We start from the raw sequence: 17,891 nt of genomic DNA, 5'->3' as shown, positions 1-17,891 counted from the left end.
TGTTGAATACTTTTTTGGGTCTAAGATGAATGATGAGCTACGTAAGGGAGACCAGCTCGAACAAAGGTAATAAATAAATCTGGAGGCTGAAAAAAAAACAAGTTCAGGGTGAATGAATAACTTCTGCTTCAGTGTTCCTTTTGTAGTTTAAAAATTTAGTAGATGTGGCTCATGTTTGGAGAATTGCAAGGGTTAGCTTAGGTTAAGGTGCTGACTTCCTTCCAGTGTCAGAGTGGGGATCAGAATAGGAGAGCCCAGAGCATACGGATACTCAGTGTAGATTTCACTTGAAGACATCCAGCTATTTTAAGGGGGCTTTATGGACCATCTCGGTTCATTCTAGGACTGAGAACGGAATTTGTCGATGAAATGAAATTATTCTGTTCATGTGATTCTTCGTGTGTTCCTGTATCTCTTTGTCAATCTCTTTTCTCTTTGGGTGAAACCCTGGGTGTTGGCTTAATGAAAATGAACAGAGGCTGAAATTATTGTTGAAATAATACAGAATCTGTATTTACTGCCAGATATGACAGTGTCCATCGTCCGTTCGCTTTCTGCCCTGTCCATCAGAAGTCTTCCTTGAAAAATCTCTTAATGGCATCACTGAGGGATTTTCCCTCAATCTCTTTCTGTTATTCCTCTATCCTTCTATTTCTTTCTGTATCCATCTTAGGAGGTGAAAGGGTAAAGGGTGGGATTTTGGGAAGGAGAAGGTGTCGGTGGTCTCCCGTGGTGGAGTGTTGACAGGCCTTTAGTTCCCACAGCAGCTTCGAGTGGACTGTGCATCTGGGTCCTGAAGGTTCCCGGTGTCGGGCAGCATGCGTAGGGTTTTGGGTGTCTGTTTTGGCATCTTTTTTGCTATTGATAAAAATAAAAAAAATAAAAAAAAGACAAATGAAAAAATAAAGAGCCTGAATACTGTTCATAACGTCAAATATTTTGAATTTACGTTTAAAGTTGGCATGAAATGAAAATTTTATTCAATTTCTTAAATTATGGTATTGAATTTATTGTAAAAGGTTCATCCATGCATGTTTCTTTTTCTTTTTAACTTTTATGCCAGACATTAGTCTGTTTAAACCCTGTCCTTTTCTTACATTTGACTGCAAGCTTGTGTTTAGATCTTCCTCCAATCAACAACTGACTAAAAGAAACATGTTTGCGTAACTCAAATGTACGTCACAATTGAAAAGAAAAGATCTGTCGCTATTGCGTTTCATCACAACTTCACAACTAAGGAATAATGCAACATAATTAAGAAATGACTAGCAATCTGGAAAATCTGGTATGTACTGGGAAAAATCTGGTACTAGGGGAATAAAAAATCTGCCTGTAAACAAAAGTCTAACAATGTTCTAAAGCCTACGGTTTACAATAACTAGGTGCAGAAGAGAATATACTAGTAAGAAGACGGCTTTAACGCTCACCAATGGCCAGGAACAACTCATTTACATTCATTGCAGTCTTGGCAGATGTTTCCATGAAAAGCAAGCCTGTGTCTTCTGCATATGTCTGGGCTTCCTGTACAGAAATGTAAAATTAATGTCTTGGTTACGGCACACAAGACACACAAGCAATAGTTTTGGCTGCAAAATTTACATTTTTAAACATAAATTTTACCACCATTATGCTTTTATTCAGCAAAGATGCATTAAATTGATCAAACAGTAACAGTAAATACATTTATAATGTTACAAAGGATTTCAATTTCACATAAATGCCCTCTGTTCTTCTGAACTTCCTATTCATCAAAAAATCCTTAAAATCACGGTTTCCACAAAACATTGATAATAATAAGATTTATTTCCTAACCACCAAATAAGCATATCAGAATGACTGACACTGAAGACTGGAGTAATGGCTGCTGAAAATTCAGCTTTGCCATCAACATTATAAAATATATTAAAAATAAAACAGTTATTTTAAATTGATATTTCACAATGTTTTACTGTATTTCTGATTAAAAAAAGCAGTCTTCGTGTGCATAAGAGGCTTCTTTCATAACCATTAAAAATCTCACCAACCACAAACTTTTGAATGGTACCGCATTTTGAGATGGAAACATTTTAATTCTGTTCTGTGTGCTTTTTAAGGTTCAAAAATACAAACAGCACCACACTATACACACAACAAATGCAGAGCTGTTTACAAATCAAACCTTGATGTGTTTTTGTCATTTAATTGACAGTAAAAAACCGTAACAACACCCATGTCTTGAAATATGATTAAAGAAAGAAAGGTATGACCTCATACTCCACAAGTCTCTTGTCTGCTAGGTCCGCCTTGTTTCCTGCGAGAGCAATGACAATGTTGGGACTGGCCTGCCGCTGCAGCTCTTTCACCCAAGCCTTTGCTCGCTCGAATGTTTCCTACAAACACATGGCTAAAGACTAAGCAACAAATCTACTATTTTACCAAATGTAAGTTTGTATCCTTTATATAAAGTGTGTACACCATTGTAAACTTACAGGCTTGGTGATGTCAAAAACTACAATAGCCGCCTGGGCTCCACGGTAGTACATAGGGGCCAAGCTGTGGTAGCGCTCCTGTCCAGCCGTGTCCCAAATCTCAAACTTCACTGTAGTGTCATCCAGACAAACAGACTGTGCCAAGAACGCAGCTGACGGTGAGCAACAGATGAAAAAAAAAAAACAAAACAAAAAAAAGATATGTAATCCAAGCCAGAGATTCAAAGATTAATAATACTGAGTCTTAACATTCTTTGTTCCTGGAATCAGGGTTATAAAAATGACAAAATCACATATAATACTATAACAAAAACTTTTTTAGTTACTAAAAATGGACACTAAACCTAACAAAAATTAAAGGGAAAAGTACTTCTGAATTAAAAAAAAAAAAAAAAAAAATCTATAAAAATGATATATAAATAATAATAAAACAGTTTTTAATAGAAAATTTAGTTTTTAATGTAGAAACAAAACATGGTCTAAAATACAGCAAGGGTAAAGCAAGTGTAAAAAACTTATTTAAGCTAATGGACAATTTACTTAGCAGTATAATTATTTATTCCAATTACAATTATTAACGCTATTTTTAAAATAATTTTAATATACTTGAAGTAATTATTCATTGAACATCTGCATCTTTTATCATATTGCTGTTGCTGCAGTTTTATAAAAGCAAAAAGCCACTCAAGGCTGTGTTTTAATGTGACTTTACCTTCACTTCATGCCTTTAAATAACCGTGGTAAAGTGCTTTATTGCTTTTGCAAGAACTCCAGACTAATATTAGTGTTGCAATAAGTCCGTTTATATAGTATATGTCTGATTCTAATGTATGGGAGCCAAAGTCTATAACAATGTTTGCAAATATTAGTGTGAAGATTATAATCAGAGATAGTGAACATGGTTTGTCATCATACTCACATGTGATGGCATCTACTGCTATGACTAAGTGCAAGATCAGCTCAGTTTAAGGTCAAGTTAACACAATGTTACAGATCGATATAAAGAATCTACAAGTGTATTCTCAGCACTGCTGTCTGTACTGCTCACACCCAATAAGACTCTGACAAGGCTCTCCCTGCTATTCCTCCTGCTCTTGAAGTGTTTATTTGCAAAACGGGTAATAGGCAAAAATCTAGGTGTGCAATTGTGTGTTTTATATATATACATAAAGCTAGTGTTTCCTGTAGCAAAATTGGTTGTGCATGGTTAAAGGATCTACCAAATTATGTACAATACCATTCAAAATTTCGGGGTCAGTAATATTTGTAATGTGTAAAGTCTCTTGTACTCACCAAGGCTGCAATAATTTGACTAAAAAGTAAACTGTAAAAAACAGTAGTATTGTAAAATATTACTACATTGGGTTCTATTTTAATACATTTTAAAATGTAATTTATTACTCTGAGTATTTAGCTGAATTTTTATCAACCACTACTCAACAGTCTTCAGTGTCACATGATCTTACAGAATTCATTCTAATATGCTGATTTGGTGCTTAAGAAATAGTTATTATTATCAATGCAGAAGTGGAAATGGAGATACATTTTTTAAGGATCCAGCATTCATTTTAAGTTTTTTTTTTTTTTTTTAACAATGCAATAATCTTAACTGTCACTTTAAATAGTTTTTATGCGTAATTGCTGAATAAAAGTATTCATTTCAAAAACTTACTGACCCCCAGACTTTTGATCTGTACTGTATGTAGGAATGTAAATGCAATAAAACTGTTTTAAAACAACCAAAATCTACCTAAATATCAATACCCATGTTTATGAACTCAATTCAAATTCATCACCTATGCCTCACCTCCAATGGTGGTCTCCTGAAACTCATCAAACTGGCCCTTAACAAAGCGCAGCACCAGGCTTGACTTGCCTACGGCCATGTCTCCCAGCAGCACCAGTTTGAACTGGCAGATCTTGGTCTGCGGTAGGCTTCCATTGACCCTGCTGGTCCCGCGAGGTGCTCATGGTGTAGGAAGGGTAGCCGTCCTCCCTGACAGCGTCTTTAAAAGCAGCAATTTAAAAGTCAACAAGTTTTTTTTTTAATGTTTTTTTTTTTTTTTTTTAAGTACTGGAAACTTCTTAAGTTGTCAGGACAGCTGTCAGATTGTGATGCTAAAAAACAAAACAATAAGAGTAGAATGTAAGTGGAACAGGTAGTGGAAGAGGAAGTAACTTACAACTAAAATATTCTGGTGAAGCAGAATTAACTTACTGAAAATGACTTCTTTTGTCATTACAATTAAAAACACACTGAGACATTTTTTTTTTAAATTATCTTCTTTTATGTTCACATAAGACAGCTAGTCATACGTGTTTGCAACAACATGAGGGTGAGTAAATGATGCCAAAATGTGCATTTCTGGGTAATCTATCCCTTCAACTATGCCCTAGTAAAAAACACTATGGCTATAGAAAACTAAACTAAAACAAATTGAATAACAGGCAAAAAAAAGTTGAACAGTTCTCGTCTTCCTCTCTACACAGCTAAATTACAACTTTCAAGTCAGCAGTCATAACCACAGACGCTCTAAGTAGTGAATCAGTTCTTATCAGAAATAGGGAAGCTGATGAGTAAAGCAACAAAATAACATTTCTTGGGTAAGAGTTCATTGCTAAACATCCTCATGACAGATTAAATATGTGTCAAACTTTCATAAGTAATATTTCTGATTCAACAGCTTAAAAATGTCTCAAGAAAACCAGGGTGCAAGTATCTCAAGTCAAGTGAACTTCAAGATTGATGTGATGGGCATAGCACGAATAAATCAACACTTATCTCGGCATCTCAGTGAAAATATCTGGATATTGAAAGTACAGCCTCCCTCATACATTCCAAATCCACAGTTCCTCCCCAAGAATTCATTTTATTGTTGAAAATGCCTCTTGTGAAACTGTCACCTCTTTGTGGTTTCTCAGTCTCGTGCTGGTCTGCTCTCTGAGTTTGCATCAGTATCGTTTTGCAGTGCAAATATTTATAGCTTAACTGCTTTAAGTACAGAGGTCAAAGTCAGCTGGCCATCTCATACAGCAAGATAAAGGCATTAAATAAAGTGTTAGTAAAATAACAATATAATATAATCAATGTTCACTTAATATGTAACATCTTTGTTGAGCTGATTGTAATTATACAGTTATATTAATAATGTTGCTGTAATGAATTGCATTTACACATACTGCTTGACATTTCCATTGTAAAGTTAAGAGTTGCCATGATTTGCACTCATTTTTTTTTTTTTTTTTCACATAGTGAAGCTATAGGTTGGCCACTGCATGATACAGAATCTGTCCATTTGAATGCTGTGTTTCATCCTGAATATTCAATAACCTTTAACTATCCATTAGACCCTCCAGTTTTACATAAGATCTTTAATCCATATTTTTTTTTTTTTACCAGTATGTCAGCTGTATACTGCATGCGAATTAATTCATAAGTCCAATAAACTGATGCAAGTCTAATAATCGGGTCTATTGATCTGATTAACTCTAATAATCAAGGATATATCTGCTGATCTAATGCACAACTGTAATAATCAGGTGTATGTGTACGTGATCTGATCCATAACTCGGACAGTCAGGTGATTGTGTCTGATGGGATGCATTAGAGACGCAATACAGACTCTGACTATTAACGTGACTCGTCTCGATCCAGGCGAAGCGGGCCGAGCGGTGCCGTGAACATTAATTTCTAAAATAATAACACCTCTTTTACATACACAGAGTCATACAAAACTATCAGCATGAGTGACATTTACCTGTTGTTGCCAAGTCGCGGCTGTTTTGGGTGGTGGCTGTTCGGTTGTTGATCTATCAGCTGGTTATCGGTCTGCGAGCACTTCCGCACATCCGCGCATGCGCAGTGAGCAATACAAGTCAACGCATTTGGAAAGATTTCTTTGTTTTATTTACTGATTTGTGTATAAATAATAAATTATGGACAGTCTTGATATAAGATTGATATGGTTTCTCCTTTGTAAGGACGAAGTTTAAAATTGTATACACTGCTGTCTTGTATAGTTTAATTTGAAAGAATATTAAAATATTTTGAAAAATAAAATCAAAACTAGGTTACATTTATTAAAACTATTATAAAAATAAGACAATTAAATAGCTTTAAATCTCTTCTATTGGACTAAATTAACTAACTTTTATTTTGAAATCGCGAAATAACTTCTATCAGAATGTCATTTATATCAACGTATACTTCAAGATTTATAAATATCACCAAATATTGTTTTTATCATCGTTAAAAAAAAAAAAAAAAAAAAAAAATCCAAACAGTTTTTGTATGACTTTTACATTGAAGTCGGGCCGCAAAGGGAACTATTTGTGTTACGTCACATTGTGATGCAGCCATGGCAACCGCTCATGAAACAGTTGTGCTGTTTTTATCGTTGTTTGTTTTCTTAGAGATAATATTTCTTTAAAGATCTTACATGTATAATATATTATTCTAATGTGACAGTTTGTTTATTGTGTGGACCTCTAATAAAAGTGGAGTGAATAAAAATACGAAATGATGAAGTTCTTTTTTTGAGTGGCATAGCTGCGCGCGTTCGCGAGGTGCCTGCGTTTAGTATCGGGTCGCGCGCGCGTCAGTGTGAACAACATCGGAAAGCATTTCAGTTAAAAAATATTTTATATATGTTTATTATATTTTAACCTATGAAACAAAGATGAACACCTTTTGAAGCCCTAAAACTCTCAATGATCAGGTAAGGAGTATAAAAGCTAAGCCCATTATCACTGTGTTGTGTAACGTTATTATTTCTAAAAATATGTGTCTAAACTTGTCATAAAGTTGGCTGACTGATCCGTTGTTATTGGTAATATAAATATTTAGCAAAAAGTGAGATCCTCTACATCGTTTTTCTTTTTTGTGTGTGTGTGTGTGTGTTTGTATTTATTTACCATTGTATACATACAAAAACCTTCTGGATTGATGTGGAACATTTAAAAAATGAGATATTGAACGTTGCTTTACAGCTGAGTGGATTTTATTTAAATTTGTGTGTATTTGATAAAGTTATGGGTTTATTTTGATGTTTTTAATGTTAATGGTAATGTTTCTCATTCCTAAAATGAAATGGTATGACTCCAAACCAAATTTTAATAACTTTAAAATTAATTATTTTAAGCCTTATTGTAATGTTTTACAAAAGTGTAAAGGTAAAATATATATATATATAATATATATATAGAGAGAGAGAGAGAGAGAGAGAGAGAGAGAGAGAGATAGATAGACAGATAGATAGATAGATAGATTGCTCTTTACGTTGGCACTGGCTTATTTTCTTTGTTTTCTTTTTTCACTTTTGAATTAATATTTCTAATTGTATTTCTTGTATATAACATTAATTAAAAAATAAATTGAAAAATGTGCTGATTAGTGTATAGATACTTTACTGGGATGATGTGGTTGTCATGGAAACATTGAAAGTTTATTTTAACAAGCCTATCAAGTGGTTACTTAGGAAGTTGCTTGGCCTGTAAACTCATAAATCTGGCTCAGATTGGTTTGATATGATACAGTTCTTACCTTGGCTTTCCATTTGCATTGTAAACTCCAGCCTTTCTATTGTTACCATTTCTTACCCTTTATATTATTATGTCTACAACATATTATGCAATTTGCGAGTGCATTATCACTTATGCACATACACAGCCATGTTAATGGTGATTTTATACTTTCTCCTGACTCAGCTCACTTGTTTGAATACATCTTTTTTCTTCAATAGAAATGGACAAATACACAGCATGTGTATGGCCACGTCTGGAGCCCTTCCTGATCGGGGTGCTTCCCGCCACACCCCCAAAGCAAAGTTCAGAATGCCTTATCTGCGCAAGATTGCCTGTTAGCTTTCAAAAGGCTGGGTGCACATGTGGCGACACTGAAGTATATTTTGTCGGTCCTTTCTGCGGACAACCTCCGAGACTATTATGCAATTCGGCAGAAGCATCATCTACGAGACCTTATATGCTTTTCAAATGGAGCTGTTTCGACCTGTGGGGTTGTCGTAGGATAGACCCAGTTTCTACTCTCTGCCCGTGGCTTCAGTACTGGAGTTCCTTCAGACCGTTTCTCTGATGGTGTAACCCAGCAAACTTTGAAAGTTTATGTGGCAGCCATCAGCTAACCACGTATATATGGATTGGTGCTTCAGTGGGCCGTCATCCGCTGGTCTCTCGCTTTTTTACAAGGTCGCGACGGCTGAGCCTTCCGCCCTGATGGCGAGTTCCCTCATGGGATTTATCTATTGTCTGCAAGGTCTATAGACATCCGTTGGAGCCCTGGGAAACCGTACAGGATAAATCCGGACCGTTGAAGACAGGCTCCTTCTTATGCTTATCCTCCCTCAAGAGGTTGGGGATTTACAGGCTCTTTCTGTTTCGGCCCGTCGGCATGGATTGTGCCCAGGCTTTGTGCAGGTATTGCGCGACCGAGGACTAATATGTCCCTAAGTTCGCTTCGACCCCTTGTCATTTCAGGCAGACGGTCCTGGAGGCTTACCACCCCCCCTGCTGGGATAGGATCAGAAATCTAAGTCTTTGCCCTGTCGAGAGCGCGTAGACTTATGTCGTCGTCAGCACTCAGGCGTGGTCCCGACCAGCTGTTTGTTTGTTTTGGACATAATAGCGAAGTCCTGCTGTCCAAAGCAAACGCATGTCCCGATTGTTCCGTGGAGGCAAACTTTACCGATGAGCGCGCGGTCCTACCGCCTCGCCTCAGGAGTCAAAGACCATGCACTAGAGCAGTCGCTTCCTCTCAGGGCGGCCCTCAGTGGAATCTTCTATGGCTGATAGCTGTGCTGCGGCAGGATGGTTATTCCCCCCCCCTCACCGAGCACTTTTTAGGAACGGCGCCGGGTATACGATGCGTACGCATGCGTAGGGCGTGCAAGCGCGGTAGGGTGTGTGTCCACTAGGATTGGCGATATGGATATAGGGCTTCAGACATTCGTCACAAACCGAAGGTGTTCCCATCACGGTGACGTTCACCGCAGCATCTCGTTCCCTATTCAGGGAAACTGTGGTTACATAACTTAACCGCGATGTTTATTATATTTTAACCTATGAAACAAAGATGAACACCTTTTGAAGCCCTAAAACTCTCAATGATCAGGTAAGGAGTATAAAAGCTAAGCCCATTATCACTGTGTTGGTGTAACGTTATTATTTCTAAAAATATGTGTCTAAATTGTCATAAAGTTGGCTGACTGATCCGTTGTTATTGGTAATATAAATATTTAGCAAAAAAGTGAGATCCTCTACATCGTTTTTCTTTTTTTTGTGTGTGTGTGTGTGTGTTTGTATTTATTTACCATTGTATACATACAAAAACCTTCTGGATTGATGTGGAACATTTAAAAAATGAGATATTGAACGTTGCTTTACAGCTGAGTGGATCTGACTTCAATGACTGTGTAATTGATAAAGATAAGGCATATTATACTGTTGCCTATGTTAAATGGTAATTTTTTCTCATTCCTAAAATGAAATAGTATGACTCCAAAACCAAATTTTAATAACTTTAAAATTAATTTATTTTAAGCCTTATTGTAATGTTTTACAAAAGTGTAAAGGTAAATATATATATATATATATATATATCTATATAGAGACGAGAGGAGAGAGAGAGAGAGAGAGAGAGAGAGATAGATAGACAGATAGATAGATAGATAGATTGCTCTTTACGTTGGCACTGGCTTATTTTCTTTGTTTTCTTTTTCACTTTTGAATTAATATTTCTAATTGTATTTCTTGTATATGACATTAATTAAAAAATAAATTGAAAAATGTGTGATTAGTGTATAGATACTTTCTGGGATGATGTGGTTGTCATGGAAACATTGAAGTTATTTGTAACAAGCCTATCAAGTGGTTACTTAGGAAGTTGCTTGGCTGTAACTCATAAATCTGGCTCAGATTGGTTTGATATGATACAGTTCTTACCTTGGCTTTCCATTTGCATTGTAAAACTCCAGCCTTTCTATTGTTACCATTTCTTACCCTTTATATTATTAGTGTCTACAACATATTATAGCAATTTGCGAGTGCATTATCACTTATGCACATACACAGCCATGTTAATGGTGATTTTATACTTTCTCCTGACTCAGCTCACTTGTTTGAATACATCTTTTTTCTTCAATAGAAATGGACAAATACACAGCATGTGTATGGCCACGTCTGGAGCCCTTCCTGATCGGGGTGCTTCCCGCCACACCCCCAAGCAAATTCAGCATGCATTATCTGCGCAAGATGGCCTGTTACGTCCGGACCCGGGACGGTTGCTTCCCCAGGCTTGGCTGGCACATGTGGCGACACATCGCTTGTGGCAAACTGCAGCTGGAAGAGGAGCTTGTCTGGCTGTATTTTGAAACTTTTTATCTGTTGATGCCTCGTTCTGCAGAGATTAGAGTGGCCATACATCTCAATGCCATACTCCTAAGGAAACTTGATAGGCAGCGCTGTAAGGTAAGAACAAAAGTGGTGCAGTGCGTTTAGATAGTATTATTGCCATTCTGCTGTGCTAATCTTTTTCTCTGTTCCTTCTTTTAGCTGTCAGTGGACAGTCTGCAGTTTCTACCTCTTCTTGTATCTACAGCAACTAAACCGAAATCTCTCTCTGCACGTCACTGATTGGGGAAGAGTGGCCTAGTCCCAGATCACGATCTCCCTCTTCCTCCTCTGAGAGAGACAACAAAATAAGCTCCCAAAATAAGGTGTGTGTGTGTGTGAATTTTATGAAAGCATCAGTCCTGTTTCATTATGAATCAAAAGAAAAAAATGTAAAGAAAATTCAAAATTTACCATTCAAAATTTTAAGGTCATTAAGGGGGCATATGACGTTGCTAAAAAAAAGACCATTATTTTGTGTATTTGGTGTAATGAAATGTGTTTATGCGGTTTATGCTTCAAAAAACACATTATTTTCCACATACTGTACATTATTGTTTCTCCTCTATGCCCCGCCCTTTCTGAAACGCGTAAATTTTTTACAAAGCTTTTTCATTGGTGTAAAAAGCGAGGTGTATGCTGATTGGTCAGCTGTCCAGTGCATTGTGATTGGCCGAATACCTCAAGCGTGTTCCGTGTGACAGAAATGTTACGAGACAAAACCATAAAAACCCATTACAGACGAGGCATTTGGTTGCATCCAGTGGGGACATAATTGCGGATTATAAAGACTTTATACTGTCTTTCTATGCATTGCGTTGCATCACGCCGCATAAACATAAAACCATGTCTGCATTTAGGATCGGATAAACGACAAACAACCAAGCGCTATCTACACTGCTCAAAACTCGTGTTTGAATCGTCAGTGGACAAATTCTTTAAATATGAAAAACATACTTACAGGCAGTGAGTCAGAACTGCCGGTGTTGTAGTGTACTCTCCCAGGTTCAGCAAAAATGCGTCGCACACACACACGAATATTTGGGTTGAACTGTTCTGGAACGGTGTTGTAAATACAACTTAACCACTGATTTCTAGTTGTGTTCTCTTTTGGAAGGCAAGCAAAGTAGTTTTGCTTTCACAATGAAAACACACCAGCATCTCCACGACATGTGGTGGCTGCAACAACAATACTACAGCGAGAATCAAAGTTACACCTTCTTTCTTTGCGTGAACATTTGGGCAGTGTTATGCAAATCTTCCCACACAGTGACGTAGACATGGGGGGGTGTTTAAATGAGGAGTTTTAGGAGGGCATGGACGAGTCTTAACTTTTTATAAAGAATATCTCTTTGGGTTTGAGACTTTAGTCTTTGCAACTTAAGAGCTCTTGTCTATTCACAAACAACTTGTAACACTCCAAAGAGAAAAGAAAACTTGAAATCACTTCATATGACCCCTTTAAGGTTTTTTTTTTTTTAATTAATAATTTTACTCCGCAATGATGGATTAAATTTCAAATAAATGTTGTTCTTTTGAAGCCTTGGTTGACCATAGGGGACAAAAAACATACAAAATAAAAACAGGTGTTGAAGTGTTAATGTGTTTGTTACAAATAGTTAACAATTATATATAATAGAAATGTATGTAGTTGTTTTGTTCTATTTTATATTTAATTTTAATTTATGAAATTGAAAATTGGAAATGTGTTTCATTGTCATGAAAATAATACAAAATATTTAAATATTTTTTTTTTTAATCTTTACAAATAGTTTTAATTTTTCCTTATGCAAAATAAAATATCTTATTTTTTCTTATGAGGGTGAAATGTATCCCTCAGACATCATCAGATTCACTGACCCTGAATGTATGTTAATTTGTTACTCACACAGTCAGGTGTACCTTACATTTGTGCCTGTATCCTGTAGGAAATATCATTTTTTTTTTTTTTTTTTTGGTTTATAAAGACTTATCTGTAGAGAGAATTATTATTTTTTTTTTTTGCATAATAGTTTGTTTATTCCTTCTGCTTGACCAGAACTGGGATGACCAGGCTCATCTTACTTTCATCCAAACACACCTGGCTGAGCTTTTGGAGCTGCTAGTGGACCCAGGCCAGCTAAGCAATTCAGGGCAGGTTCTGCGTGACAGCCAGCTCACTTCAGAGGCCCTGGAAAGCCTCAGTTTGTTGCTGGAAGGATCTGTGAGCCATAGCCGTACCATGTACCCAATCCACAAGCTCCTTAGCCGCTTGCCACTGCAGTCCCAGGCAGGATTCTCCAAACTCAGCCGCTCCTACTCTCTGCAGCAGTTCAGGGGTTTCTGCAGCAGGTCCTTTGCCTCAACCCCTTCAGCATCTCCACCTGCTCACAATCGGGAAAAAGAAACTGGCATGGGCCCTTTAAGGTAAACTGGAAGTTCTCGTCAAAGGAATAAAGTTTATTTTTTTCAAGGATGTTTATAGTTTCCCAAATCAAATGTCTTTTAGGAATAATTGTGGTATAGTTTCATTTAAAGGGGTCATAAATTTAGAAATCAACTTTTACTTGAGCTTTTGATATAAAAGAGATCATGTACAAAATAATATCCTGTAAGTTTCAGAACTGAAAACGACCTTGTGTTACTGAAATAAAAGCTTTTATTGACACCAGGCCCAGCGAACGCCAGATCCTGGATTGTACCTACATATAAAAGATAGGTTAAACACCGCCTCCACAGAAAAATATCAATTCTGTAGCCCTGCCCACTGATTTGCGAATGACAAAGTGGGGAAATAACACAAGTAGCACACAAAACCAGATTAAGCAAGCAACAAGCATTAAACATGCCGTTAAAGATAGCAAAATTTTGTGCAGTGCCTGGTTATGGAAGTACACAGTCACTGCATAACCTTCCTTCAGATTCAAATGTTAGGAATGAACTTTTATTTTTAATGAAGTTTCAGCTCACACAAGTAAATCATTGAGGGTTTGTTCGCTTCATTTGATGGCGGATTCCTTTGTAAACAAGACACAGGTCCACGCTTGATTTGCAGAGAGAGACTTAGATTAAAAATCAATGCTGTGCCGTCTATATTGGATCCGACAAGAATGGCGCAGCACACTTATGTGAGTAAAAAATATTTGTACTGTTTCACTATTGCTTTAACGATCACTTGATATGTCCTGATTATGTGTCTAAAGTCACAGAAGGCTCCAACTATGAAGGATGGAGCTTGTCAAACAGACACACAGAAAGGTAGTTTACTATGCAAACACTTTTATCCAATCATAGCAGTGGGCGTTTACTTCCAGGTCTTCAATCCGTCACGCCCATAAAAAACCGAGCGCGTTCTCGACTCGGCCTCAAAACCAGGGTAGAAAATGGTCTATAACTTATTGATTTTGTTTTTGAATGAAAAAAAACTACGCAAATGTCATAAGTGAACAACAGTATAGAATTATGAAAAAAGCCAGTTCATGACCCATTTAAATATTGTGGGAGTGGAAACAAAAACTTTTCATATGCAAAGACATCATTTACATAGAAATCTTCAGGGAACAGTACCAAAAGCCATACTCTTGGTGTTTGAATGTGTCCAGTTTAGCTTAAAATGATTGATGGTTAACCAGATTTATAAAATTGCTAACTCTTCGTATTTTTTTTTTGTAGTAGAGGGCACTCTAAAAGCCAAAATATTCAGAAATACCCACATGGCTCCTCTAGGAAGTCGACTGCTGCTCATGTCGCAGGTTTGCAAACAGATGCTGGCCAAAGATTCTGAAAAGCTGAATAATGCCAACATCAAACTCCACCGCTGCAGTGAAGCTTTCATCTATCTTCTCTCTCCTCTGCGGTGAGGAATCACCTTATTAAATTAAAATAAATGCACTTTTATTGTTTATATATCGCATTTCAGCAGAAAAAATACAGAGATAGGATTTTTTTGGCCGTATTGCCCAGCCCTACTCTGATGTCATTTAGTCTATTGTTGTTGTTGCTTGTTTAGTACTGTGTCATCATCCATGTAAAACTAAGTCCTTATCTTGCAGGTCTGTGACCTTGGACAAGTGCAGGAACTGTACATTGATTCTTGGCCCAGTGGGGACCAGCGTCCACATTCAGAGTTGTGAGAATGTTCGTGTGGTGTGTGTGGCTGGCCGTCTGACCATAGGTGGCTCATCTCACTGCACAATCCATGCCTTTACCCCTACTCGACCCCTTCTCCTTCCTGGGAATGTGTCTCTCACACTGGGCCCCTTCCACACACATTATCCCACTCTAGAGGACCACAGGCTAGCGTGGGCCTAGCAGTGGCTCCCAATTTATTGGACCTACCTCTGCAGTTTGGAGCCGAGGGTTCCACTACAGACACTGGCTGCTACCGCATCCAGCCCCCTCTGAGTTTTTATCCGCTGGTGATACCCTTCAAAATGGTGGGAGGAGAACTGTGAGATCCCTTGGGGCCTGGCCGACAGACTACCAAAAGGCCGTGGAGAGCCGAGAGAAGGTGATAGAGGATTGGCAGAAGACAGTGAAGGAAGCACACCTAAACAAGTGAGCCCACTTTTCTGTTCCTTTCAAGGCTGTAGTACTGACTTTAGCCATGTTCAGATCATAGTTAAGTTAAGTTAAGTTATAGTCATCGAAAGACATTGCAATATGTACAATATAAACCACTCTGTTGATTTGAATCCATTTCAGATCTGTCGCATCATGCTAGTCACTTTTATTGATGATTTTTTTTATATACATTTTTTTTATATATATTTTTATATTATATGATATGATATTTTTAGAAAAAAATCAGTTTTTATAACTATTTTTTATAAAGGTTTGTTAATTTTAATTAAATCTTGGTCTGTCGTATTGCGCAATTGCTTTATTGGTGATTTTTTTTTTTTTTTTTTTTTTTTTTTTTGCATTCCCTGACTAGATTAATTGGTTTAATTTAACAAATAATATATTATTATTATTATTATTATTATTATTATTATTATTATTATTATTATTATTATTAAGATAAGTCTAGCAGTATTATTAAATCAGATGTCAAATTGTTATGCACCTCCATAATAATCACCTGGGCAAATAAGTTTTTTTTTTTCTTTTGAGACATTCAGTAGTGATGCATTGTCTTTGTTGTTTTAAAGGGTTCAGAGATGGCAGTTTCAGGCCTTAGTGGAGCAGAAGTTTCATGAGTGGTTGCTTGAGACAGGACGAAGACAAGAGCTTGACAGCCTCCTCCCTCCTGCCCTCACCCCCTCCACCTCTGTAGACCCCACTGGCCTTCCAGCCACACCTCCAACTCTGGACAGCATGTACTCAAAGATCAAACACACCTGAACAAGCAATGGGACGGGCGCCAAACTGTTTGCTAAGAGAACAGCTAAACTACCAAAAGCTGCTTTTGCCCTCTTTCCACAAAAAAAAAAAAAAAAAAAAAAAAAAAAACTGATCCTCAAACATTAGCGTTCTTCTGGTACGAAGACTGTCAATGCTGTATCGAGTTTTGATAGGGACTTTGTGTCCTGTCACATTATTGACATCTAGAGAAATCTGTGCTGGATTAGTTTGTAGAGATGCAGGGTTATTGCTGCAGGTGTCTTGATAGTTTAAGCATTATGTTACTTTATGTTACCAGTGATTTCAGAGGTTGATGTGCAAGAGAATTTCACCATTAGAGTCATTATTTAATTAAACAGGAAAGGGACCAATTGCCTGCCTTCATATGAATTTAGAGGAAAACAGGGATGAGAAATGTGCAGGCATGTACTGTAATTATTGACAAATATGCCACAATCTCAATTTGTACGCAGCATAACACATACACTCACTGAAGAGTTTGCAGCTATACCTGAAATCTCATTGGCCAGTATAAATGTTTATATTTCTCCTTTGCTGTATGTTTGTTCACAATGCCTTGCACTGTATTTGCACTATTACTGTATCTGCACAATTCAAATTCCAACAACGTGTCACTTAAAAAGTCTCTTAAATATATTGATTCCTTAAGTGAACATTTAAAATATGTTTGAATCAGCATTTTATAGGATAGTGTACATATTCTATAGACAGCTCTGTGAATAGAATATTGACTAGTAATTTGGTTTCTTGAAGGTGAAATGGTTTGGGTGTTTAATAAAACCATAACTATTTTTGATATTCGGTTTGAGGACAATTTTAGCTATTCAGACTTTAGACTTCATAAAAACTGAAACACACCCTTGTGTCTTTCCCTTGAGCTTTAATGGCCATATTGAATAAATAGAACTTAGCTTTGGCTTGCTGAATGGAGTATATGTGTGTAATTGCCTGTTAAATTAAAACGAAATTATTTGTGATTTTTCCTGAATTTGTTGAAGAACTTCAATTAGTGATAAAGTACTGATAAACTAAAGTACCTGTTATTTTAGTATTTTTTTATATATATATTTTTTTTTTTTTTTTTTTTTACAGTTCTATATAGCTTTATTTTTTTTATTTCAGTTTTAAAATTAGTGGGTAATTTTAGTATTTAAACTTAATTGGAAAGACAACATTTCTAACTTTCATTAAAGAGTTTTGAGTTTAATTTCAATTACTGAAAAAATATTTTTAATATGATATTTTTAGGTAACAACAACAACACATGCAATTATTATTAGTTTAAATACACACTACTCCCACCATGCTGGTATTGTACAATTTAAACACAACTTTATTAGTGTTTTCAGCACTGAAGCATTTCAAAAGAGCCACCCTGATCACAGTGGTCAAATTTTCCAAAATATTTTGAATCTGATGACTCCTTATGTCTCTTTGCCTAATGGGAAAGATGGCTGCACATTTCAGAATCTCACTGAATATAGTTGGGTGTATATGACTCTTATCATTGTGAGTATTCAGACAATTGACTCATGCTTTCTGCATACTTTTTAGCAGGGAAGTGTGCATATCTGATGATGTGTATTTACCATAGGTTACTTTATCAAATACTTATATTTTGATCACTGTAGATTTGTATTTACCATTAGGTTCAGTGGTTTATCAAATACAATA

General features: G+C 36.5%; 1 protein-coding gene and 1 pseudogene across 1 annotated transcript; one reads left to right on the top strand and one right to left on the bottom strand.

Moving 5' to 3' along the window:
• Window positions 1-455: 455 nt before the first annotated feature.
• Window positions 456-6,305, bottom strand: LOC109098684 (ras-related protein Rab-5B-like). The gene is made up of 6 exons (XM_042763768.1): window positions 6,227-6,305; window positions 4,276-4,586; window positions 2,469-2,620; window positions 2,247-2,369; window positions 1,428-1,521; window positions 456-858 (listed from the first exon to the last, which is right to left on the bottom strand). Exons 2-6 carry the CDS (start codon window positions 4,352-4,354, stop codon window positions 752-754), a joined length of 555 nt encoding a protein of 184 aa, XP_042619702.1. The 5' UTR covers window positions 4,355-4,586; window positions 6,227-6,305; the 3' UTR covers window positions 456-751.
• A 7,655-nt stretch (window positions 6,306-13,960) lies between these two features.
• Window positions 13,961-16,231, top strand: LOC122146194 (annotated as a pseudogene).
• Window positions 16,232-17,891: the final 1,660 nt, after the last annotated feature.

Source organism: Cyprinus carpio, chromosome A9 (assembly GCF_018340385.1).
Source record: "Cyprinus carpio isolate SPL01 chromosome A9, ASM1834038v1, whole genome shotgun sequence".
Lineage (NCBI taxonomy): Eukaryota > Metazoa > Chordata > Actinopteri > Cypriniformes > Cyprinidae > Cyprinus > Cyprinus carpio.
Note: the sequence above shows the minus strand (reverse complement) of the source record. Positions and strands in the feature narration are given on the sequence as shown.

Bases quoted from the DNA above. Each gene is read 5' to 3' on its own strand.
- LOC109098684 (XM_042763768.1), bottom strand. From the start codon at position 4,354: ATGGCCGTAGGCAAGTCAAGCCTGGTGCTGCGCTTTGTTAAGGGCCAG. The intron at 2,621-4,275 runs GTGAGGCATAGG...GCTCACCGTCAG, and splicing joins TCAGGAGACCACCATTGGAG to CTGCGTTCTTGGCACAGTCT. The intron at 1,522-2,246 runs GTCATACCTTTC...ATTTCTGTACAG, and splicing joins AGAGACTTGTGGAGTATGAG to GAAGCCCAGACATATGCAGA.